This window comes from Abramis brama (genome assembly GCF_963993115.1).
Source record: "Abramis brama genome assembly, chromosome: 12".
NCBI lineage: Eukaryota > Metazoa > Chordata > Actinopteri > Cypriniformes > Leuciscidae > Abramis > Abramis brama.
The window spans coordinates 7,854,109-7,879,943 of NC_139974.1; the positions used below are offsets into that span (position 1 = coordinate 7,854,109).

Below are 25,835 nucleotides of genomic sequence, written 5' to 3' on the forward strand. Positions count from 1 at the left end.
TCAGTCATATATGCTGCCAATTCTATCCAAGTGCACTTTCACCTTTCAACCTATAGAGGCCAGCCATTTTTTTCCCCAATATTCCACCACAGCTGAGTGATAACATGTAATTTACACACCATATTTCCATTAAGTGCCTGTGTGTGCGCACATGAGGTCAAAAGAGCAACTCCAACACAATAAGTACCCAGTGAAAAAGAAAAGAAAGCTCTCCCTGGTGCCGCTTGCAAATCGAATCGATCAGGCTCGACTTCTATAAATAGAATCCATAACCGTACGCTCGAGTGGGCAGGCGGCCTTCAGGGAAACTGGGAGATCAATCCTTACAAGTCCAAAAGATCAGTAAAAGCCAGTTAAGTTCGTACAAGTGCTCTGCAGGAGTTGAGCCGCGTGGCCGTTTTGTGTTGCGGTAATGAATGCATGTGTTTGTGGGTGTTGAGCACTGTGGCGTGGGCCGTCCAGTGGGTGTTCAGAAGGTTTTCAAGAGGCTATATGTCAGTGCCATGCATTCTCATTAAATCTGCTGCTATTTCTGTAGTGACAAATTAAGAACAATTCTCTTTTTTTAGTTGAATAGTTGCATTAGGTATTATATATATTGTGTATCCTCTATATTTTAAAAACATCCATCCATCCTTCCACCCTCATGATTGCGAGTGTGATATTACTTAGTTAATATTGAGTAACTTCACTTTTAGACAAAACATTTTAGTACTTAAAAAATAAACAGAATCACAGCAGTTTGTTTTCTCTGAGCAACACACACAGTAGTGGCATTCCTGACTGAATCTGTGAAGTGAATGATTCAATGACTCACTCGTAAAGACTTCTTTAGTTCCTGAATGAATCAATGTTTTTTAATAATTCAATTAAGGGTATGAATCATTGACTCACTAATAAGACAGTGGCTGCATCCGAAGTTGCATACTCTCTTGACTAGGTACTTATTTTGAATAACTAATTACTTCACGACTGCTAAAAAAAGTATGTTCTATATATTATGAATGTGTGTAGTGTGTATTCGCCATGTTGTCATTATCATGTGACCTACCAACTTCACTTACATTCATAAATCCTCTCCCGTGGCCTCATGGGATAGTAAAGTATCCATCGAATGCACACTTCAGAATCTCGGCAGAAGTAGTAGGTCATCCAGGTACTTTTTGCCTACTCTTTTATGAGGACTGTAAATTTCGGACATACTTCTGTCACGTACTGTTTTTCACCTACTATATAGTAGTGAAATATGTGATTTTGGATGCAGTTTTGTTCTGTTTTGAATGGTTCATTAGTGAGACTGCAGCATTATATATATATATATATATTAGATTTATATATATATTTATATTTCCACTCTATATTAGAAGTCCCTGCAGCAGGTAGAGAAAAACACAAGTCTGTTGTTACATGGTGCACTCCAAAAACATGTGAATCTTAAATCTACTGTAATATAACTGTTTTTTTTTTTTTATAACTGTTTTTTTTTTTTTTGTTTGTTTGTTTTTTTATATCTTGATTTCCGCAATGTTTTAATGGGAATTAATGGAAAAATATGTTAGTTGTTTTGCCTGCAGATCAGCTAACTGCTGAAGCTTACCAGCCAAACAGTAAACACCTGTGAACAGCTCAAAAGAGACAGAAGCGGCTCAAAAAGTCAATCAAAAAGTGCTCTTTGCTTGTCAATATTTTTGCAGTGTTCTGGTGGGTGTGGTCTTTATAAAAGGGCTTTTGATTAAAGGAACCGGGTTAAGTCTAGTGTAAATTAGCAAAATGTATGAAATTGCTTACAGCAACTTTATAAGCAAGCCTGTTAAAAACCACTTTAAACCATTATGTTTGAGCTAGTATCACTTCAACACATATGCAACTGTAACTAAAGCTCTTTGAATGATATCTTCTCAGTGCTAATGAAAGAAGGAAGATGCTTGTCTTGGCAGAGTAAGGTGGGATGTAATACATTTTTACTGTAGTCTTGTCACTTATTTTCTTGCTCATCAGCAAAGACTGTATTAGAAAGGCTCAATGTGAGTCAGCGAATTTAGTCTTTTTACTCCCCGATAAAGTCTAATTAAGCTAAAAGCTTTACTGGCTCCACTATCCTTTCTTCTTCTTTTTCTTTTCTAAACCTGTAACGCCTACCATCCTGTCTCGCCCTAAGAAGCGGGCCAAGGGGGCAAGAGAGGAAACCTGGCACTAATTGGACACCCCCTGTAATCTCTGAGCCCAGAATAAGATGAAAGAGACACCTGGTTTGCGTGACCTATACTCAGTGTTTTGGCTAAGATGGTGCGTGAGTCAGCTCACATTTTCTGCCCGAGTGCGTTTGCAGGCGAAGCCAACATCTGAGAAACTTTCAGTTCTTGGAAATTGACTGATTGGCTTCTTGGAATTTGGTGAAGATGATAGAAGTTGGCCAGTTAGCAGAGTAGAATTAGATTAAAGTATGAAATCACACCATGTTGCTACTTTCTGCTTGCCAATATGTGATACATTTTTTTGGTGCTTTTGAAAGCAGTTTCTTAAGTCAAATTTACTACTTTGTAATTTAGCTAATGATTTTTACCCAAATTGGCATACAGCACAGTTATCCCAGGGGAAATCCGTCTAGAACAACTTGGGAAAAGTGCCTTGCCCAAAACTGAAGTTTCTTTAATGTTTTTTGTAGCACCTTAGGTACAACAAACTATTGTTTGCTGCTAGTTGCTACTATTGTTAAACCACTGTTGCTATAGTTTATGATTCTTTGGAGATGATAATGTTACACTGTAAAAAAGTCATTTTAATGTAATTTAAGTTGAAATTACTTAAACATCCAAGTTTATTGTACTTAAAATTTAAGCCATTTTTTACAGTATGATCAATTTGGACTCTGGAATCATTAAAGCACCAGTATGTAAATTGTTTTCTAGTTAACTATAATATTCAAAAAGCTCTTCAGTAGCACCTGTTGTGAAATGAAATGAATATGTGTCCATTAATATGCAAATTAGCCCGGTCTTCTCTCACTCACACCAGCTCAGAGATCCACTCGTTGATGTGATTGGTTACAAGGTAGTTTGTGATGTCAGAAACACCAGCGATTTCAAACCACGTCTTTTTTTTCACTGCAGTTTTAAGGAGAAAATACTCAGCAGTGGTGTTGACTTATGAATTTGCGCATGGTTTGTCTTAAAGCATAGACATATAAACAACATTAAAAGCTTGATTTTCACCACAGGGGTATTTTAATATTTTAAGTGATGTTGCTTTGCAATTTTTTAGGGAAATTTGAACTTGTTTTAGGGATTTCATTTTAGATATGTTTTTGCCTGGGAAAAAAAAAGTCAAAAATCAGCTAACTTAAAACCCATGCAGTGCAATTGTGGCAGCTCATGCACCGTAAAAAACAATTTGTTCAGTTTACTTAATTCAATTGTGCAAATTGCAGCATGAATAAATGAATTGCTTTGTTTTACTATTTTTGGCTTTATTTTACCGTTACAATTTTATTTGCTATTGTTATTTGGGTTATACTGATAAGCAAATAAAATTGTAATGGTCTAATAAATTAAATTAATAAAAAACAAAACAATTACCATTGTTGTGGTTTGCATGCTGAATGTTGAAGTCTGTGTGTGACTCAAGCAAAATTGCAAGATATTGTCACAAATATAGAGGGATTATATCAACCCAATTAAAAGTTTATGCCATAAGTGTTAGCAATAAAATGTTAAAAGATCAATTGTATACATGATATATAGTTATGTTATATATCATTAATACATTCATTCAAAACATGGAAATATATTTATTATTTCACTTCCTTTGAAATCAAATAACTGTGATTTCATGTTGCATCACTGCATCAATTGGAAGAGAATTACAATAACAGAAATGAAGTTCCAGGTGCCCAACCAAAGGGAACACTAATCACAATAATGGTGAGACATTTTAGGAAATCAACATGAATTTATGAAGTCAACTTATGTGACGTTCTCCCAAAATGATTAGTTGTATTGACAATAACATTCAAGATGACTGGAAAATGAGAAGAAGAATGATGACTGCAGAAGTGGAAGAAATGAGTGAAGAGTCTATTAAGATTTGCCCCGCCTCAAAAATCATTTGCCCCGCCTGTTTTTGTTTTGTTTTTCATTGGCAAAATAGTACTCAAACCAGTCAAGTAATGTTTACTTGGGTTTTCTGAGTAACGAAGGCATAGTATGCAAACAGTACATATTACTAAATTGTTTTAAGTACGCTCAACAAATTATTGGACATTAAGTAAATTTAACTAAAAAGTCTTAGTAAGAACAACTGTTAGATTTTACAGTGTGCGGGGTTCACAGTCACACCTGCAACATTTGGTTACCAGCCCAGATTTTTAAGCATCAGCATTCTCAGCACACTCAGTTGTGTTGTTTGTTGTCATCTTTGATCTGATCACTTCTCTCTCCGGTCTCCAGGTTATGGTCACGCGGCTCCGGGCACGGATGCAGGAAAGGCGTTCTGCATGTTTTATGCTGTGCTGGGGATTCCGCTCACGCTGGTGATGTTTCAAAGCCTCGGCGAGAGGATGAACACCTTCGTCAAGTACCTGCTGAAACGCATCAAAAAGTGCTGCGGGATGCGCATCACGGACGTCTCCATGGAGAACATGGTGACCATGGGGTTTTTCTCCTGCATGGGAACGCTCTGCATCGGCGCGGCAGCTTTCTCCCACTACGAGGACTGGAGTTTCTTTCAGTCCTATTATTATTGTTTCATAACACTCACCACCATCGGGTTTGGGGATTTTGTGGCCCTGCAGAAGAACAAAGCCTTGCAGAGAAAACCCGTCTACGTGGCGTTCAGCTTCATGTACATCCTAGTGGGGTTGACGGTCATCGGGGCCTTTCTCAACCTGGTGGTACTACGTTTCCTGACCATGAACAGCGAGGACGAGCGACGGGACGCCGAGGAGAGAGCTTCCCTGGCGGGCAACCGCAGTAGCATGATCATCCACATCCAGGAGGACACGCTCCAGAGGAATCGACGGAGACGAGAGCAGCAGCAGCACCGCTTCAGGCCAGAGGTCACCGATCTCCAGTCCGTTTGCTCCTGCATGCACTACCATTCGCATGAGTTCGGGAGCTCTGTCGGTCTCGGGTTGGGAATGGGAGGAGGAGGAGGGGGAGGAGGCGGTGGCGCGTTTCCGCACCAGAACTCGTTCGGCTCTCAGTTGAGCCCCCATCAGTACCATCACTACCACTCGACGGTGTCCTATCGCATTGAGGAGATCTCGCCGAGCACATTGAAAAACAGCTTCCTTCCCTCCCCCATCAGCTCCGTCTCACCCGGACTCCACAGCTTCACAGAAAACCACCGGCTCATGAGACGACGCAAGTCCATCTGAGGAGCGACGGCGCCCGGTAACTCATCGCCGAACACATATATCCAATGCTGCTGCTCTACCAAACCTCATTCCTGCACTTTTTTCGACATTCCCTGGCCCTTGCGAGATGACGTTGGATCACGCGAGCAGGACACTTGAAAGTTTGATGGATATATAAGAAATTTGTAAAAAAGCATGAAGCATGGATATCTATTTTTGCAGAAAACTTCACCTGGGCCTTCTTTGCCCTTTTGAGCAGCACCTGAGTGGGTTTGGATAAAATAATACCATCCTGATATCTTATCAGACGATTTGTGTTTTGAATAATACAAAGGGAGAGATATATATAATTTTTTAAGGAACATGTGAAAATGTGTTTTATCAAACGGTGAGCAGCCTCTGGTTCTTTCTTAAGATACAAGTGCCACACCAACGAAGAGGAAATAACGATAAAACTGATTTGAAAAGGACTACACAGTATCAGGTATTGTTTTCTATAAGCAATTCTATTTAAGAAGAATAAGACATTGATTCACATCATGCCAAAATATTGTTGCCAACCATAGCATGTTGTATTAGTTGTTTGATGTGCGTCATCATTTCCGTTAACTTTTTGTTTATTTTTGTTTATTTATTTTTTTCTCGTTTTTGTTAGTTTAATTTCAATCAAAAGTTTTCTGTAAATTATACATGTGTGTAGAGACTTTCCAAGTGCGTTATATTTAGAGGTGACAGACGAGAGACAGCAAAAGTCGGTCCTGAGAGGAGAATAATTGCATGTGCTTTGTGCAAACTGGTATGCGTATACTGTTACGAGGCGAAGCGATGCGATAGCTACTTTAGCTCTGGATTCAATATAAAAAGCAAATAACCCTTTTAAAAGTATTGTTTGAAATGAAAGTTGAACAACTGACTCCAAAACATCCACTAAAACTGGGCCTCACAATGGGAACGTTACGGCATCGCAAATGATTGTTTTTCATCGGGATTTATATAAAAAACAGCACGTTGACTCGACTATTATTCCATTGTGAACAATCAATGTATAATGTATGCTTACCCTAGCAATGATTGCTTTTCTCTCAACCATTTATTTGAATGAGACTTATTTAAATGCATCAATAAAGACAGTTATTTATGTATTTTACACTTTGATGATGTCTTGAGAAGGATGCCCTGCAAATCAGATGGTACCTCATAGGCCTAAAATTGCTCTGACGTTGATTGAAAAACATAGTGCACCTCTTTTAGGTGAGAATGTAATCAACAGTTCTCCTTCTCTGCTTGTGCTAGGGATTGTTTTTGTTCACTAGCCGAATTGCATCTCTGATATAACGGCAATCATGTCACTTTCCAATTTGAAACTAAATCTTTTACTGGGTCTAACTCTTTCCTGAATATAATATATAAGTATCTGCGTCACAGTTAGGATCATCCAATAAACCAGAGTTGGAGTCAAGACCAAACCCTACAAGACCCAGACCATGACTTGACCCCTCGAGGCCCAGATCCAGACCAATACCTCTTCAAGTATGAGTTTGTCCAGTTTAATGAACTGAAATGGAGAAGATGCTGAATTTATCACATCATTCACTTTGGCAAAATAGCCATTCAAAGCCATTGTGAAATGTTGCTTATTTTATATAATCATAGATACCTTGTTGAATTTGGCTGAGTATCACCTTTTAGTAGGAGTCCCTAAACTAAGACCAAAACCGGACTTAGAGTAATGCAACTCAGGCCACGTTTATGTGGTTTTGATGGGTCTCAAGATCAAGACTCCAACTCTGACAATAACTAACATCACAAATACTGGCTAGTAAGAATTTGTGAAAGTGACATGTATGGTAACCCATACTTTTTGTCCTCTGCATTTAACCCATCGAAGTTAGTGAACACACATTAAGAGTAGTGAGTAGTCAACACACACACACTGCAAACCGTGGACACACACACACACACACGGAGCAGTGGGCAGCCACTCACTCCGGCGCCCGGGGAGCGATTGGGGGTTAGATGCCTTGTTCAAGGGCATCTCAGTCATTTCCTGCCGGGATTGAGAATTGAGCCCGCAACCTTCGGGTTACCAGTCTGACTCTCTAGCCATTAGGCCACAACTGGGTATAGAATGGGTATAGCAGTTTGTTTGGATTAACGGTTCCATTACTTGTCAATTTTTTTTTTGCATTTTCTTGATTTCAGTTTCATTTCACCACCTCATTTTCAATTGAGAGTTGGTCTCTAATTTTACCTCTGTGAAGCAAATAAATCAGAAGCAGTCAGGATGGTTAGTTTTTATCAAAAATCCAGGATTCTTGGGCAGGCGACTGGTAATAGTTTAGGTGAAATGTGACACATAAAGCATGAATTGGTTATTTAAAAAAGGCTTTTGGTGGTAAGGGACTTTCGGCTTGGAACCATGTTGATGTTTTCTTGGGAAAATAAATCTTGAATAATTGTCTTGATGTGGATCACTGAGGTATGGAAAGCCCAAAGTGCCCGCCAAAGTAATTCGGTTTCAGACACGACTAATTAATGAGAGAAATTCCAGAGGGACTCCGTTGCTCCCATGCACTCTTTTAGTCAATTTCCGAGTCTGCCAGCGGGAAGCGTTTCCAGGCTCAAACAGTGCACCCTTCTAATACCAATCAACTTGACGTCTGACATTCTGGATTTCACAGCATATGTTGCAGCACTCATGTAAATTTATGTAAATCGCTACCATTTTATAATATTGTACAGTGCATATATTGTAAGTAGTTATATCCTTGACAAATTAAAAAGGCATATTTTAAACTCAGATGCATTCCCATTTTTACAGCATTCAGCATACTGTATATGTGCCTTGAAGGGGTATCTTTCAAATGTGGAGTTTGTATTTCATTAAGGCACATACTCAAATTCATATTCAGATATAGAAGCAAACAAATTAAAACACTTTGTCTAAAAAAAAGCTCCCCCATGTATCCATATGGGAAAAATACAAGTTAAATCAAATAAAACCAAAGCAACTAATCCTCATAAATGCCGCCGCCACCACACAAACATATATTTTAACGTAAACACTGTCTGAAATACGTTCTCCGTATCACTAGCACAACAACAACAACAACAAGCATTGTTTTCCACTTTTTATGGTTGTCACATTAACCTATGTATGTACATGATGGTTTCTGGGGTAAGGACAGAATAATATGTATTTTACATTAATAAATTGTTCTTGCATACTATATATAATAGCCTGATGACAATTACTCAGACAGATAAGCTTGTATGTATGAAATGGATGAAATGTAATAACTTTATGACTGGCAACATATCTACTGCTATGGGTGGGCATTGACATAAATAAAATGTGTATCAAAACAGCTGTTTACTTAAATAAATAAATAATAAACCGCACATTTCTTCTTGATATTATTATAGGGGTGACAGGAGTTAATATGATGATATAGCAACTAGCCTCGGTCTCCCCTATATATAATTTAATTGACAATATATGTTTGTTTGTTTGTCTGTCAGCAGAGAAACAAACAATTGTTGTGACCATCTCTTTTTCATTTGTTTACTCTCAGCTACTATATTTTTATCTTAATGCTAGAGGAATATTGCATTGTTAAATCAGTCTGTCCACCCACAGCAGTGTGATTCACGCTGCCGTATAAATATGATTATTCACAATAATCATCATGTTGCTCTATATTCATTTCTACAGTGATCTCTTTCGGCAATAGAATCCATTATTGAGGGATCTTTAAAGATCCCGCTACATCAAATAATCTGTGTGACCCTCTCTGACTAAAGAAGGGAGTCCGTCATGATACGGATTCAAAGAACAACATATTGTTTTGCCTTTATTGGGAAAACTTGCAATGGGCATTTCAATTTGTTTGTTTGTCTTATTTGTTGTGTGTGCATGACATAGTGTGGCCGGCTGACCTCTTGACCACATGACTGGGGTGAATTAAAAATTTGAATTAAAAAAATTTCAACTTCCTCCTTCTCTTGCCGAGTGCTCTCTGATTGGCGGTTTCTGTATCACATGACAATCTGCATAAACACACATTCATTGGTTTTATTGGTGACAGAAACTTCAACTTATTATAAATATAAAAATCTTTACTTTAAATACACACATTTGTTTAAAAACAGCTAGATTAAAGAATAGATTAAACTCTTGCATCAGTGTTACTTTAAGTTTAATTGAAATACTATTACAGTTTTTATTCAGATTCACATTTTATACTGTTCGTATTCATTTTAATTGTAATGTGTTAGTAATTTTATTGAGTTTGTGTCTATAGTTAACGTCTATAGTTTCTTATTGATTTCAACACTGTAAAAAAAGGTGCTGCCTTAAATTTTTAAGTACAATCAACTTGGATGTTTAAGTTATTTCAACTTAATTTACATTTAACTGACTTTAATTTAGTTGAATCTTGTATAACTTTAACTAAAAAAGTTAAAACTTATTTTGATGAGTAAAAGCAATGTTAAAACATATGCTGTCATAACTTATTAATCTTTTTTTTTAACAATGATATTTTTATTTTAGTTATTCTAGTACAAGTTACAAACAAAAATGAGAAATATCAGTTGGCTAAAACAAACAAAAAAAATATTTTATATTTTATTTAAAGTAACGATTCTTTATGTTTTTTTAGTTAACTATAATAACCCTGACTCCTCATATAGATGCACTCACCACTTCATACTTGCACTGACTAACACAATCAGCATTCACATCTGTGCACATGACTTTTTGATAGCTACTGTTTGCAAATAACCATGTTGCCAAAGTCTTTTTCTGTTTCCAGTTTCCTGTGTTCCCATAAGTGCTGTCAATAAGCGTGCAGAGCATGCTTTCTCTCTGGGCCCAAAATTAGTCCGTTTTCTCAGTACATGATGGGAGGTGAAAGGTGCTGGATCACACCACACAATCCTTCCCACCTTATCTCTCACATCAGGATCTCTTCAGCAGCTGTCGAAAGGCTTGTAGGCGTCATTTGTGTGCCATTTAAACTTTAACTACAGGCAATAGATCAAATGCTGTGACGTTTATTGCTGCTTACTGTATAGTCATTCTGCTGTAGTTATGTACCATGCTTTGCAATGTAAACTACTACTAAATACTACTCTTTTGTCGTTTTTCACATGGGAGTATTCAGTTTCGGACGCAGCGTTAGTTTATATATAAAAATAGTTTATGCATCTTTCTTTAAACAAAGTAATCAGGAACAAGTTTAAAATGTATAATGTTTAATGTAAACAAAATCATATAAACCTTTCCTACTGAATAAACCATCTTTAACTAGCCTATAAGGTTTTAAGCTGGGAGACTAGCTAAACCAGGCTGAAACCCGAGCTAACCCATCTTAAACCAACTAAACTGAGCAAAGCCTAGGCTAATGTTAACACATCGTGATTTAGTTAATAATTCACACTGTACTGGCAACAAACTTTGAGATTAACATCACAAAAGCAAGGAACGCCTAATAATCTCTGGTTAAAAATGCTAACGCTGTGCTAACAGTATATGCTAAAACACTTTCAGTTTATAAGTGCGAAACATTTTAAGCCAAGGTCTAACGCTGCTTAAGATTCAAAATGGGATGTGGGATAGTCCTACCTGTATCTCTGACTTCCGATCATAAAGACGTTTAGAAGATGACATACAAAGAAACAAATTGCAATGCTAACATTTGCTTGCAGGTGTTCGTTTGTCAACACAGAAGTCTCCTTGAAACCAAATTGCAGAGGATAAATGATGCTATGCAATGCTAGAAGTTGTTCTGCAGGTGTACGATTATCAGCAGAGAAGGTAATTTACACCTGTTTCTTATTGCCACGTATAGAAACTTTGACATATTGATGCATTTTACTTGCTAAAATGTGAATGTTTATCATTAACAGTGTACATCACTCTGCTTCAACCTGCCTAAGGGGCTTTAATAATCTGTGGGGAAAAAAAACTTTTCCTTTGCACAGAATCTACTGTGCTTGTTCAGACACTTGAAGTCGCTTTGCATTTAAGATTCTTTTACTCGTTGCAAGTTGGATAAAGTTGCAATGGGATAAAGTTCTAGTAGTAATGCATTAAAGATAGTTAGTGGATCTACTGTAGTGTGATGTAAGTGAGAGCAAATCTGACTTATACACAGTGGAGCTAACAGAGGCAACATCGCCTTCTCAATGTGTGAAATCAAAATGAATCCTAGTGAAGGAGCTAGACTTTAAGAGAGAGAAAGAGAGAAAGAAGGGGCTGAATGTGCCTGTGAATTTCACTGCGAACCTATTTGTGGAAACCACACTCACGTCTTGAGTGGAAGAATATGAAGCTGTCATTTTCTGCCAATAAAAAGTGTGTGCCTGTGTTTTAGTGAGTGAGAAAAGCACTGTGTTAGTTCGAGACTAGGCGGTGAGTAGGAGCTAATACAGTTGTGTTGGGCAGTACAAGCTCCAAGATTTTGTTAGCACATCTATATTTCATTATTCATTTGGCAGTGCAGTAAAATGTTTAGAAAATGAACAGATCTGATTAGAAAATCTGATTCAATGATCCACATGCTCAGTTGCAAATGCACATCAACTGAAATCCCCCAAGTTACAGTTAGCCAGTGTTTATGCTCACATTTTGCATTACTTTGTGGAAGAATTGTTAAATGGCATTAGGTCTGTTTTTATACAAATTAAGGTAACACTTTGGTTTAGGGACCAATCCTCACTATTAGTACTTATAAAGCACCCAGACAACATTGTGTTGGCCCACGTCTGGTACACGTGGATTACACACGGTCCAGATGTGGGCCGGATCTGGAAACATATTAATGCCTTATTCTGCAGGACCATATTCTACATCCCTTAATCCTACCCAATACCTAAACTTAACAACTACTAACTATTAATAAGCAGTAATTATGAGTTTACTGAAGCAAAATATAGTTAGTTAATAGTGAGAATTGGACCCTAATCTAAAGTGTGACCCAAATTATGTTATTGAAAATTGATGTGTTTTTTTTCTTGTTTACTGAATTTGCTTTTGTTACCATTTTATAAAAGACAAATGCATGAGGCTGTTTAACCCCATTAGTCACTGTAAAAACACTCAATGCTTATTGCTTTACTCCACTGAGCACAAGTTTTATATTCTGGAGCAGTTTTGTAAACTGACATTGCCCTGTGTCATTAAAATAAACAGTGTACATTTATAAGATGAGCAAGTAATTTATTGCATGTAAACATTTCACTGCACTGCATTTAATTGGATATTTGACTTCAGTGCACTGAAACATCCTAAGATTGCTTAAACTATGAACAGCATTCATAACCCATTTTACAGTACTGTCCAACAAGATCAAAATTGTAGGGCAAGACTTGATTGTATTATCAGGAATTGATTGTATGATGTAAATTGTTTTATACCAGAAAATACTGTAGCTGTAACACTTTTGAGGAGGCTTGAATGTCCTGAATGCTGAAGGTCAAGTTCACACAATTTATCCAAATGGTAAAACTTGTTTATCAGATCTTTTGTGATTTGCCATTTGCCAGAATTTAATAAAAAATGTTATTGTAAGTGGTTGCACACAATTGATTTTAGCTACATTTAAACAAATGCATTAAGTTGAACTAAAATTGATTAAGTTCAACTTAATACATTTGTTTAAATGTAGCTAAAATCAATTGTGTGCAACCACTAATTTTTTTTATTAAATTCAACTAATCATTTTTTTTCAGTGTACGTAAGATATTGTTCACTCTTTGTAAGGTGCATTGCCTACAACCATAGCCTAAAACAATGACTAATCTATTTGTTTAATTGGTTAAGATTACTTTTCACCAGTCACATGGGTTTGGTATGGAAGCTTGTTTCCACCGTGGAATAAAAAATAAAAAGTTATTTGCAACTTTTTATCTCAAAATTAGGACTTTATCGCAATTGCAAGTTTACATCTTGCCCTTCTGACTTTATAACATGAAATTGCGACTTTATACCATGCAATTCTGAGGAAAAATAGTCAGAATTGCGAGATATAAAGTTGCAGTTGGGAGTTCTAAAGTCAATACTGTGAGATATAAACTCGCAATTACGACTTTCTTTTTCCCTCGCAATTCTGACTTTATAACTCGCAATTGCGACTTTATATCACACAATTCTGAGAAAAAAGTTAAAATAGCGAGATGTATACTTGCAAAAACATGATTTTTTAAATTTTTTTATTCTGTGGCAGAAACAAGGTTCCATAGTTTGGTGGTGTCTGCCGAAAAGTCAAGTTAGCATTTTTTTTCTTTGGAATAACATAAAATCGTTCACAATAAGACCAGGAAAATACTAAGCCCCTAAAAGGACATGGTGATGGAAAAATATGAAATGGGAGGAAAAAAAAAATATTTCAATGCTTTTGCCTTCTCTTGAAAACGTTTTGCGTTCCCCGAGAAACTTTGCGTTTGCTTGCAAAGAACTTAAAAAGTTTTGCGAGCGAAGGCAAAGTTTCTCGGAGGAGAAACACAAAAGTTTTTGTGTTTCAAGGACTTAAAAGCAAGGACTTATCATTTTTCCTCCCATCTCATTTTTTTCCACCTCCATATCCCTTTAGGGGCTCCTGAACTAAATAGAGTAAATTTGACTTTGCTGACTTATCTTCTTGGTCCAGACTGAGAGCATAACAGAATCTATTGCACATTATGTTTTCCCAGAGAGCTGATTTCTTATGCTAATCACAGCGCTGTCATCAGTAACAGAGTACATTAGCTACTACTCCAGCAAATTAATATTCTTTTCACTCTTTTCCCGGTTCTCCGTAAGGTTGCGGTTCAGCAGCCTCCATGACATCAGCGATCTCAGTGTTTGGTGGGTCTACAGCTGGATGCCGGCCTTTATTGAGTAGGTGGAAGCGAATGTTCCTCGGCCCTATTCATCTCCCGTGGCTCCTGGCTAATTAAGCTGTCAGGCTGCTGTTTGAGGCCGGGGGAGAGCGACAGCATAAGAGCAGTGGTGGAGGAAAGCTGGATCTCTGGCGCTGGATCCAGCCTGTAATTTAAAACGCAGCTCAAAAGAGCTTCAGCACCCAGTCAAGCCACCCGAGGAGGAGAGCTAACCTCTCTCTTTATAAATCACTGATATGAACGGCCTGTCTAATATGCAGGTGCAAAGAGAGAGAGAGATATTACATAAGCTTATGTATACATGTATGTGTTCCATTATGCATATGCACATACAGTGAGATCCGAAAGGCCAAATCCACAGTGAAATCCAGGGAATGAAAAAAAATCCTGGAAAGTTTTATGATTTAATAAAAGAAATTATGATTTAAACAAAATAATTATTAAGTAAATAAGTATTGGTAATTATTATTTTAATCAGTAATTGTATGCACAGATATAATTTATATAAAAAAGTTAAATATATAAAAAATAAATATATATGTAATAAAATCAAGAATCTGTGAATTGTTAATTCTCTTTAACCTTTATTTAACTGACAAAAGCACAAAGAAAAAATGCCTAATGTTTTCACTGGCCAAATTAATTGTATTTTGTAAGAATAAACAAATTTTGATTTTGATGGCTGCAACACTCCAAAAAAGTTGGGACAGATGCAAAATAAAAGTGAAAAGACTAGAATATCCAATTGACCTGTTTTGAAACAGTTCACAATTAGCAGTTGAACTAGTAATAGGTGAGGGTATCGTGATTACGGTTAAAATGGAGCATCCACCAAAGACTCGGTCCTTGCAAGCAAAGTTGGGTCATCGCTCACTACTCACTACACTACTACCGTGCCGAGTTCTCTGGGGAAATGTGTGCTGTGGTCAGATAAGTCCACATTTCAGCTTGTTTTGGGGAAAAACTAACTTTAAGTTCTCAGTCCCAAAGACGAAAAGGACCATCCAGATTTTCATTAGCGATAGGTGCAAAAGCAAACATCGGTCATGGTACGGGTGTGCATCAATGCAAACGGCATGGGTGACTTGCATATGTGTGAAGGTACCATTGATGTGGAGGCGTATATTCGGATTGCATCAGGCGAGATAGGGCAAAAAATCCACTTACAAAACTTCAACAATTAGTATCCTAAATTCCCAAACATTTAAAAAGTGTAATTAAAAGGAAAGGTGATGTAACACAGTGGTAAACATGCCTCTGTCCCATTTTTTTTGGAGTGTGTTGCAGCCGTTAAAAATAAAAAATTGCAAAATGTACAAAATACACTTAATTTAGTCAGTGAAAACTTTGAAAATCTTTTCTTTCGTCAGTTAAATAAAGGTTAAAGAGAATTAACAAATCGCAGATTCTTAGTTTTATTGCATTTTACAAAATGTCCCAAGACTCCCAACTTTTCTGGATACATGGTTGTATATGCTCATAATGCATGGAATACAACAAAACAACAAATAAGTTATAACACACACACACACACACACACACACACACAAACACACACACATACATATATATAATATGTGCATTAACTTCATAAGTTTCATAAGCTATTTACATTTTAATAAAGAGTAAAATGTAGCTAATGCACTAGGGCGTTCTGGGACAAAATGAATCCACCTTCATCAAAAATGACTTGGGTTTTTTATTTCTAGCCAGGAGTACTGTTCTTTTCATTTCAGATTATATCCTTTAGCACCCTATTGCCGTTATGTCAAATTATAATTGCATAAGAAAGCATGCAAATGTGTTGCGAAACTCCAGAAGATTAAATCTAAAAAAAAAAACAGACTACATAAATTTTTTGGTCATTCAAATCTGAGTTTACGACTTTCTCTCCTAACAAAATCTCTGTGCTAAACTATTTATGTGGGGTGGATTAGAGTAATAATTTATCCAAAAATAAAACTGCTGTAATTATTTTCTCTCTCTCGTGTTTGTGGTGCTTTTATGGGAAAGCACTGTTGAACAGTGGGTGTCTAAATTCCCTCATATAACAGGCGGTCAGTGACCTCTCCACGGGGGACTGCAACTAAATCGGAGCACTTTTGTTCATAGTGGGCCTGTCTGGAGAACTGCAGAGCCAACCGTCACAAACCCTGTGAGATTCTCGTCTTTGCTGTAATAACCTCTTTTTCTCTTTGCACTACAGGTGATTGACATTTCAGCAGAAACAACTTTAGGCTGAGACATATACAATGAACTCCACCAGGCATCAAGAAAACCATATTTTTCTCTAGTAGGATGGCTGGAAACATCTTGAGAAAGCTGTGAGAACAACTTTTGTAAGCTTGAAGAAATTATGTGTTGCACCTGGTGATGAAAGATAATTGGACAATTGTCAATTTTTTAGGCATGAAATGACAGCTTAGAATTATACTTTTTCTCTTGTCTTTTCAGATCAAGCTTATTTTTCACTTGGTGAATGATAAAACAAGTGAAAATCACTCAGAACAAACCACACAGCAATATCCTGACAGCCACCCAGTACACCCTAGCAACGATTAGCAGCACCCTGACAACCACATAGAACACCTTAGTAATATCCAACCACCCAGAACACTTAACCCCGTGTCTACAACGGACGCGGCCGCAACAGCTAAAGGCTGTCTACACTGGACGCGACAAAGCACCCTTTGCAAAGCATTTGTCCTTCGTGTCAGTACGTTATAAATAAAACGAGTATCAGTTTACTGTCGGTGATTTGCCGCTCACGTCGCACCGCATCTGAATCACTGTTTATAATAAGCTTTATTGTTTTAAATCGCATTGCGTCGCGCCACTTGTGTCCGGTGTAGACAAGGTGTTAGTAATACCCTGGCATTAACCCAGAACACCCTAGCAACCACTTAACAACACCCAGGCAGCCACCCTGAACACCTTAGCAATACCCTGGCATCAACCCAGAACATCTTAGCAACCACTTAGCAACACCCAGGCAGCCAGACACCCTAGCCACCACTTAGCAACACCCTGGCAGCCAGACACCCTAGCCACCACTTAGCAACACCCTGGCAGCCAGACACCCTAGCCACCACTTAGCAACACCCTGGCAGCCACCCAGAACACCCTAGCAACCACTTACTGTAGCAACACCAAGGCAGCCACCCAGAACACATTAGCAATGCCCTGGGATCAACTCAGAACACCCTAGCCACCACTTAGCAACAGCCATGCACCCTAGCCACCACTTAGCAACACCCTGGCAACCACTTAGCAACACCTTGGCAGCTACCCAGAACACATTAACCACATTCTGTAGCAACACCCTGGCAGCCAGGCATCCTAGCCACAACTTAGCAACACCCTGGCAGCCACCCAGAATACCTTAGCAATACCCTTGTATCAACCCATAACACCCTAGCAACCACTTAACAACACCCTGGCAGCCAGGTACCCTAGCCACCAATTAGCAACACCCAGGCAGCCACCCAGAATACCTTAGCAATACCCTGGCATTAACCCAGAACCACCTAGCAACCACTTAACAACACCCTAGCAGCCAGGTACCCTAGCCACCACTTATCAGCACCATGGCATCCACCCAGATCACTCTAGTGACCACTTAGCAACACCCGCCTTGCAGCCACGCAGAACACCTTAGTAACACCCGAACAGCCGCCTAAAAACCCCTTGGCAAATGCTTAGCAACACCCAGAACATCTTAGCCAGCACCACCCTGTCAAACAGCCAGAACAACTTAGTACAGTAACAACCTGGCAACCATTCAGCAGAACCTAGCAACCACTGAGAAATACTCATTTTAAACAGTTTTAAATAAGCTAAATATATAGTCTGTCATGTTCATCTCACCTGTGATGGCTTGAAGTGAATGTGTTATCAGTAGCTCCTCACAGCCCAACAATATTTGTGACCCGGAGCAAAAATGAAAATGGAGAAAGGAAATGCACACAAAAGCACCATTATCAGCTGGTTCCATCTGAACAATCACATCTGTGCGCGGATAAGGACAGATGGATATGGCTGCCTTGAAGGCGTGTGGTTTCAGGCAGATTGTTACAATTCTTCCCCAGATTTGAGAGCCTGTGCAGCACTGATGCTCGTTAAGCCCGTTGCCCTTTTGAAACCAATTTCGGTGTCTCTGCACTCATGCCCGTACGAATATGTGGTCAGCTTGCTTTTTCAGGCTGTCGCGCCCCATGCGGCACTTAGCTCGGTCTGGATAACGACAGCACTTTCCCTGCTCTGGGTCACCAGGATCAGCTCTCACTCAACACCACAGCCATACATATAATCCCATCAGCCCCAGCATGGAAGAAGAGGATTTCAGGGTGACTATGAGGACTTTAGAGAAGATTAGGCCACTGGATATCTCATTCCACCTCACAAATGGAGAGTAAGATCGTCAAACTGGGGATCATCTGCTTGCTTTACATTTCCACATGTGTCGATTTAGATTTGATCTGTTGTTTTTACCCAGAGAATAAAGAAAAGTCAGAATAATGCAGAATAATTTGCCAAAATATGCTGAATGCAAACAAAACACACAGCAGGGAATTATGTATTTCACAATGCAATACGCTCAACTTGACCTTTGTTTCCAATTCCAAAAGCACTTATGATCTATATTTTGACTCAATATTTGTTGAAATTAAACAAAGCTAATTAATCCAGTTGATTTAATAGTGTTAGTGATTTAGTTAGTGATTAATAGTGATTTAATAGGTCCACCTTGTCGAGTCTGAGTCAAGTCTAAGCCCTTAAAAGGGTAACTCTCGCCAAATTGCAACCTAGGGTCTTTTTGTTAATCTACCTGAGGCAAACTTTCGTTTAAAAGCATAATTAGAATGGAAACGGCACTTTTAAGTTTGACCGTATTTTCATTTTTGGTCAAATTGCCTTTTGAATGGGAGTGCTAGGGGCACAACTAGTCGATCTCTGAATGTGAATGAACTGACTCTGAATTTTAGTGTTGTTCCTTATATGAGCATCCTTTTTCAAATACAAGGTCAATATTGATTTTCACTAACGACAAAACAACAAATTATCCGTGAATTTATATGGAACTAAGCTTTAGGAGCTTTCTCTCCTCCCGGTTACGTTGCATCCGGAGATCGACTATTTTTGACTGACAAAATGCCGGCGGCTGGAAACACTAACTGATAAAGTGAGTTGTACAAAACCTTTCTTTTTAGTATACTCTGTGTACACAAACAATGTTGTCAATGCTCGAGTTCATGTGTAGAGCCCCTGGTGATACTTGAAGCACAGTTTCATGTTGTGCTGAGCCTCCTTAGTGTTTTAAAAATAGCGATTTTGATGCTATCACTGCAGTGCCCCTAGCACTCCCATTCAAAAGGCATTTTGACCGAAAACGAAAATACGGTCAAACTTAAAAGTGGCGTTTCCATTCTAATTATGCTTTGACTCGGGCAGATTAACAAAAATAGCCTAGGTTGCAATTTGGCGAGAGTTACCCTTTAACCAGTTGAGTTTGATTTGAGTTGATGTTTAATGTCTTATCTATAATTTTATGTTGTTACTTATTTTATTTCATGTTACAAGACTATACTAAAAATCGGTCACACTTTATATTAAGGTGTCATTGTTATAGTGCAAGTACTGGGTAATATTAATTAACAACAGCTACTTACTATAGGGTTAGGATTAGGTTTGGTTTAGGGTTAGTTGCATGTAATTATCCATAATTTGCTATTACTATGGTAAGTACATGTAACGTGTAACAAGGACACTGAAAAACAAAGTGTTACCAACATTTCGGAGTCTAAAATGTCAGAGTTCGCGTCAAGTCCACCTGAATGAGTGAGTCCAAGTTCATTCATTATTGCAGTCCGAGTCCAAGTACCCAACTATGGGGCGCCGTTTGTAAAGCGGCTCACGCTGAAAATAACAGCAACATTTTGTCACATTTAGCTTCAAACAATGTTTAAAAAACTGGTATGATTTTTTGACGGTCACTTTTTACCACATTTACAACAATATTTGTCAACTTAGAAATATTTTAAATAGTTAAATCTAAATATTAAATGTTACACCTAAATGTTAAATCTAAATGCTAAATCTAAATGTTAAATATAAATATAAATCTAAATGTTAAATGTAAATCTAAATGTTAAATATAAATGTTAAATCTAAATCTAAATCTAAATGTTAAATCTAAATCTAAATCTAAATGTTGAATCTAAATGTTTCGGGTGAAACTAAATATTTAACTAATATGCAAATTCCAAATGCCGGTAACCGGAAGTGCCAAAATAAAAGCTCAAGGAGGTCAGTGTGCATGGTTTATAGTGTCAAATAACGAATAAAAACCATCTCATAATAATAACTATAATATAATGAAAATAACTACCTAAAATAATAAACACGTTTGGAGAAACTGTAGAGTTTCGTGATGACAGAGTGATGACATGATATTCAGTCAAAGTGAGCCCCCTCGTGGCTATTATGGCTACAGGTCATAAGTCCCGCACTTTTCATAAAAGTGACACTAGCCTACTCTTCAAATACAGTTTCTCCAAACGTGTTTATTATTTTAGGAAGTTATCAAGATAATCCATGTCCAAAAGTCCATTTCCTCGGATGAGATGTTTTTTATTCGTTATTTGACACTATAAACCAGGGGTGGGCAAACTACGGCCCGCGGGCCACATACAGCCGTTAGGCTGTTTAATCCGGCCCGTGGAGTATTTAAAAAATTGTCTTAAAGGCAGGGTAGGTAGGAATGGTCTAAAAAACTTCTTTTTCAAATTTGTTTAAACTTTATGTTCATATCAATACATAATTAAAATGTAAGTACTCTGAAAAAGAAAGTATAAAAATCGAGTGTCTGTAGACCTCTCAGGACTGTTTTAAAGACAGTTCATTATTTCCATTCACTCCACCCCCTCCCTTCTGGGCTCCTTCCAAAGCCACGCCCCCAAAACACATGAACGCGCGACTCCAACCGCTGAGCTGAAGACGCATTATTTACCTGAGACAAGCAGAGAGGAAGGAGCACAGTGCATGTAGTGACATCATGTCAGAATCACATGTAATAAAAAAATCTAACGCTAATTGCTTATGAATATAAACAAATAAGATGTATTTTAGTACTCACTATCAAGCTAGCATATTGATATTGGTAAATTTAAAATATATATTTTTTGATTCGCTAACGAGCTAGTTATATAAGCTAAAAACAGGTTGCATTGATACACTTTTTTACATTACCATCAGTTATATTGTGATGAAGATGAATTTCGTGTAAGATTCATAACATATATGGTGTTCTGCATGTAGGGGTGGGAGATATTGACAAAAATGAATATCTCGATATTTTTTTCCAATATCTAGATATAGATATTCAGGCGATATTTTTGCCATCCTTCAAAGAAATGTGAGCAAACTGGCAAAGAAGGTCCAGTTGGTCTTTTGACTTGCTGCATTTGACCTATATTATTCTAGGCTATAGAAAAAACAATAAAGGAGCTAACTAAACAGAATCTGTGGCACCCCCTACTTTTTCCACTTACAAAAAAAAAAAAAAAAAAAAAAACTTAACTAGGCACTTCTTGCAACAGTGATTATTAAATCAAACAACAATATTGTTGATGATCAATTCAAAGTAAAAAAAAATTAACATTTTCAAAACGGTATAAATCCATTCATTTTTCCCCCAAAACGCTATAAATCCATCTTTTTTTTTTTTTTTTCTAAATTTATGGTTTGTCTTTTTAAAAAAGTTTTTGTCTTTTATTTTTCGTGTTTGCATTTATGAGGAAAAAACAATATTACTTGACAGTTCTCCATTATGGACGCGAGCGCTCTGAAAGCTGCACTGAGACTTTCAAACTTTAACAGAGACCTCAAAACAGAAAGCACAAAGCCTTTCTTTAAAACGAATTTCGTTTTGTATTAATTGTATCTTAATTTTAATATATTTTTTTTTCATTAATTCATTAATATTTTCATTCCTGCATTAAATACATAAAGTAAATATAGGCTATCAATCACAACATAAGGTGCTTGAACTGGAGATTATATCATCGTGAACCGAACCGTAGCCTCGCCTCACAGGCCTAAAAAATGTGGAATATATTTACAGAAATCTGGTTCTAAACAAAACCATCCAAAACAAAATAAAACTATGTAGCCTAAATGTGCATTTCTCCGGTGCATGCGTTCACTAGCCTACTGCGAAGATCGCGAGTCAAATATCGTCAACTTCATCTTTGCAGCCGACACAGAAATTAATAAACAATTAAAATGTCTTATTGCAATATTTTACACATTCATAATCATTACTTTTGCTGGTTCTTTGAGGCAGCTTTTTAGGTTTATGGCGTTTTGGAAAAGAGCTCTTCACGTACAAACACCGTTTCACCAAGGCACAGCAGCCCTTCAGCACATAAGAACAAAAAGAGAAAAAGCACGGACTTACTAATTACGAAACTTTGATGTGGTTGAACAGCTGAAACAGTCACAAATTCCTCTGCAACTCAAACATTCGAAGGAAGAGAACAGCATTACAGTTTTCAGCGCGTCCTCCTTTGATTGCTGTGTTGTGACTGGAAAAGTGCATGCAGGAGCACATGCGCAAAATGTAGGTTTGTAAAATGTCCTTTTGTAAAATAAAAATAATTTTAGGGCGAAGCAGAGGAGGTCGTGCAAGAGGCCGTGGCGTGCAACTAGGGTCCGAGGAAGTAGAGGCTGAGGACGGGGTGGTCGCTGGAAAGCTACGCTGATATTGACACGCATTTTATTTCTTTGTTTATCCAAAGACTTTTTGTTCATTACCTTTTCTTGTACTGTCTTCTTTTTTTTGCCTTGTTTGCCTTCACTAACTGCATGCCGGTAATGTGAATTTTGATTGCTCTTTCTCTGCCATTGTTTTGCTATTCCTAGGTTCAGTGCCTCTCGAATTCCTCAAATCAAACGTGCGCGCGGCCGCGCGCAAGTGGGCAGATCCCGTGGCAAAAGGGTTGTTGCCATGGTTGCGAGAGAGAGTGACAGTCGCCTAAGCCAATCCTTTGATTCGTCCCGAATCGAAATAATGAGCTGTGTTTAATACAGATTAAACGGTCTAGAGTCACTTGATTTTTATACTCTTTTTTTCAGAGTACTTACATTTTAATTATGTATTGATATATATAGAAAGTTTTAACAAATTTGGATCTTTTTTTTTTTTTATAGTCCTACCTACCCTGCCTTTAAGATCGCATTCATTTTGCCTTTTTCTTGCAATACTTTGCGTTATATATATATATATATATATATTGCGTTGCATATATTTGACAATCGGAATATCAGATATTTCATGCCATAGCTAACAAATGTAAAAAAGGAAAAATGACATAAAAGCAGATCATCATTCATTCAGCGCTGTTGTGGCTGCGGTGTGTCACGTAACAAGCTAGACGCGTCACCATGGAAACCAAACAGACAGCAACGCATAGACTTGGTGCACGTTAATGTTTTTTCCTTTTTTTGGAAACTCACAGAGAAAAAAATGTTTGGTAACCGCTTGCACACATGTTTAGTTTTTCCTTTGATTTGTCTGCTATTTAGTTTTGCTACTCTGGATTTGTGGATGTATCCTCCTGACTGATTCCGTTTACCGACCTTTATCGCCCGGCTTTCGACTACGCTCCCCTGTCTGCCATGTACAGTCAGAACCCGGTTTTGTTCATTAAATGTTCTGATCTGCCTTTGCTTTTTATGTTTTATTTTATTATACTTAAAATAAATTTGTATATTCGTTTATTTCGTTTTTTCCCACAAATGTATGACTTTTGGAAGTGCAAATTGATTGCCATGCAGTTTTAATAAAGTTGAATTAACGTAACCTTCTGTCATTTTTACTCTTCTAAGTGTACACGTTTTGTTTCTAATTTACGGTTAGGCCCATTAAATAATAATAAGGATAAACAATATTTAAAAAGTATAGGCTATAATTATCGAACATCTGACTAATTAAAAATTAACCTCAAAACATAACATGCTAAATGGGGGATATCTAGCATAAAAAAATTATTGTCAGAATGTCATCTCTCAGTTGTTGAATTTCGCGCAGACGTTGCCACAAAGTAAATGTGTTTGCTCAGCCCGATCTCATGAAAGTGCGAATACCACGAATTGTATTTGTATTTCTTATGAAATGCAGTTTTCGCGTGCATATGATACGCACTTAAAGGGATAGTTCGCCCAAAAATGAAAATTCGGTCATCATTTACTCACCCTCAAGTTGTTTCAAACCTGTATGAATTTCTTTTTTCTGCTGAACACAAAAGAAGATATTTTGAAAAATGTCAGTAACCAAACAGTTGATGGACCCCACTGACTTCCATAGTATTTTTTTTTCCTACTATGGAAGTCAATGGGGTCCATCAACTGTTTGGTTTAACCAAGGGGTTTACAGTGCGCAGCATATGCACGCAAAAAAAATAATATTTTTGGCGTATAAATGGCACGAGAAATAAAATTTGTGGTATAGATACGCACTTTCATGAGATCGTGTTTCATAATCTGCTACTGGGCCGGCCCTCTGTCAAATTTTAAAACCCAGTGTGGCCCTTGAGCCAAAAAGTTTGCCCACCCCTGCTATAAACCATGCTATAAACCACTATAAACACACACTGACCTCCTCGAGCTTTTATTTTGGCACTTCCGGTTACTGGCATTTTGAATTTGCATATTAGTTAAATATTTAGTTTCACTCGAAACATTTAGATTCAACATTTAGATTTAGATTTAACATTTAGATTTAGATTCAACATTTAGATTTAACATTTAGATTCAACATTTAGATTTAGATTCAACATTTAGATTTAGATTTAATATTTATATTTAACATTTAGATTTAACATTTAGATTTAGATTTAATATTTAGATTTAACATTTAGATTTAACATTTAGATTTAACATTTAGATTTAGATTTAGCATTTAGATTTAACATTTAGGTGTAACATTTAATATTTAGATTTAACTATTTAAAATATCTCTAAGTTGACAAATATTGTTGTAAATGTGGTAAAAAGTGACCGTCAAAAATTCATACCAGTTTTTTAAACATTGTTTGAAGCTAAATGTGACAAAATGTTGCTGTTATTTTCAGCGTGAGCCGCTTTACAAACGGCGCCCCATACCAAACTCTATGATTAAATATAAAATAATAACTGTCATGTTAAACATAGCAGTTAGTGAGATCAAATCTAAAAGTAGCCTAATTTTTAACAAATTGTAGGCAGTGTTCAGTCCAGTGTGCAGCATTCAGTCAGTAGTAAGCTGGTGTTCCATTCCACAGTCATGCACATTTGAGGCTGCAGTCTGTAGCGCCATCTAGTGCCTGCTGACAATATAATCACGTTCTCTACTGAACATTTGAAAATAAAATGTAAATAAAAGGAAAGAAGACCATGTGTCCATGAGAGCACATGGGGGTTTGTGTGTGTGTGTGTGTGAAGTGGCTTTGACATCAGCAGAGATCACAACACACCTGCACACTGACCCCAATCCTCATAAGGTTCTTACTGTCAATCACTGAGACAGTTGTCAGTCTAATGCAACCTCTCTCTCTCT

The 25,835-nt window shown here is 37.4% G+C and overlaps 1 protein-coding gene across 1 annotated transcript in view; it reads left to right on the top strand.

The window, feature by feature from the left end:
* kcnk9 (potassium channel, subfamily K, member 9) overlaps positions 1-9,339 on the top strand; it is a 46,579-nt gene extending 37,240 nt beyond the window's left edge. The window contains exon 2 of the mRNA XM_084130359.1: positions 4,446-9,339. Within this exon, the coding sequence (XP_083986485.1) occupies positions 4,446-5,374 (929 nt within the window). The 3' untranslated portion in view covers positions 5,375-9,339. The remainder of the gene's footprint in view (positions 1-4,445) is intronic.
* The last annotated feature ends 16,496 nt before the right edge of the window (positions 9,340-25,835 follow it).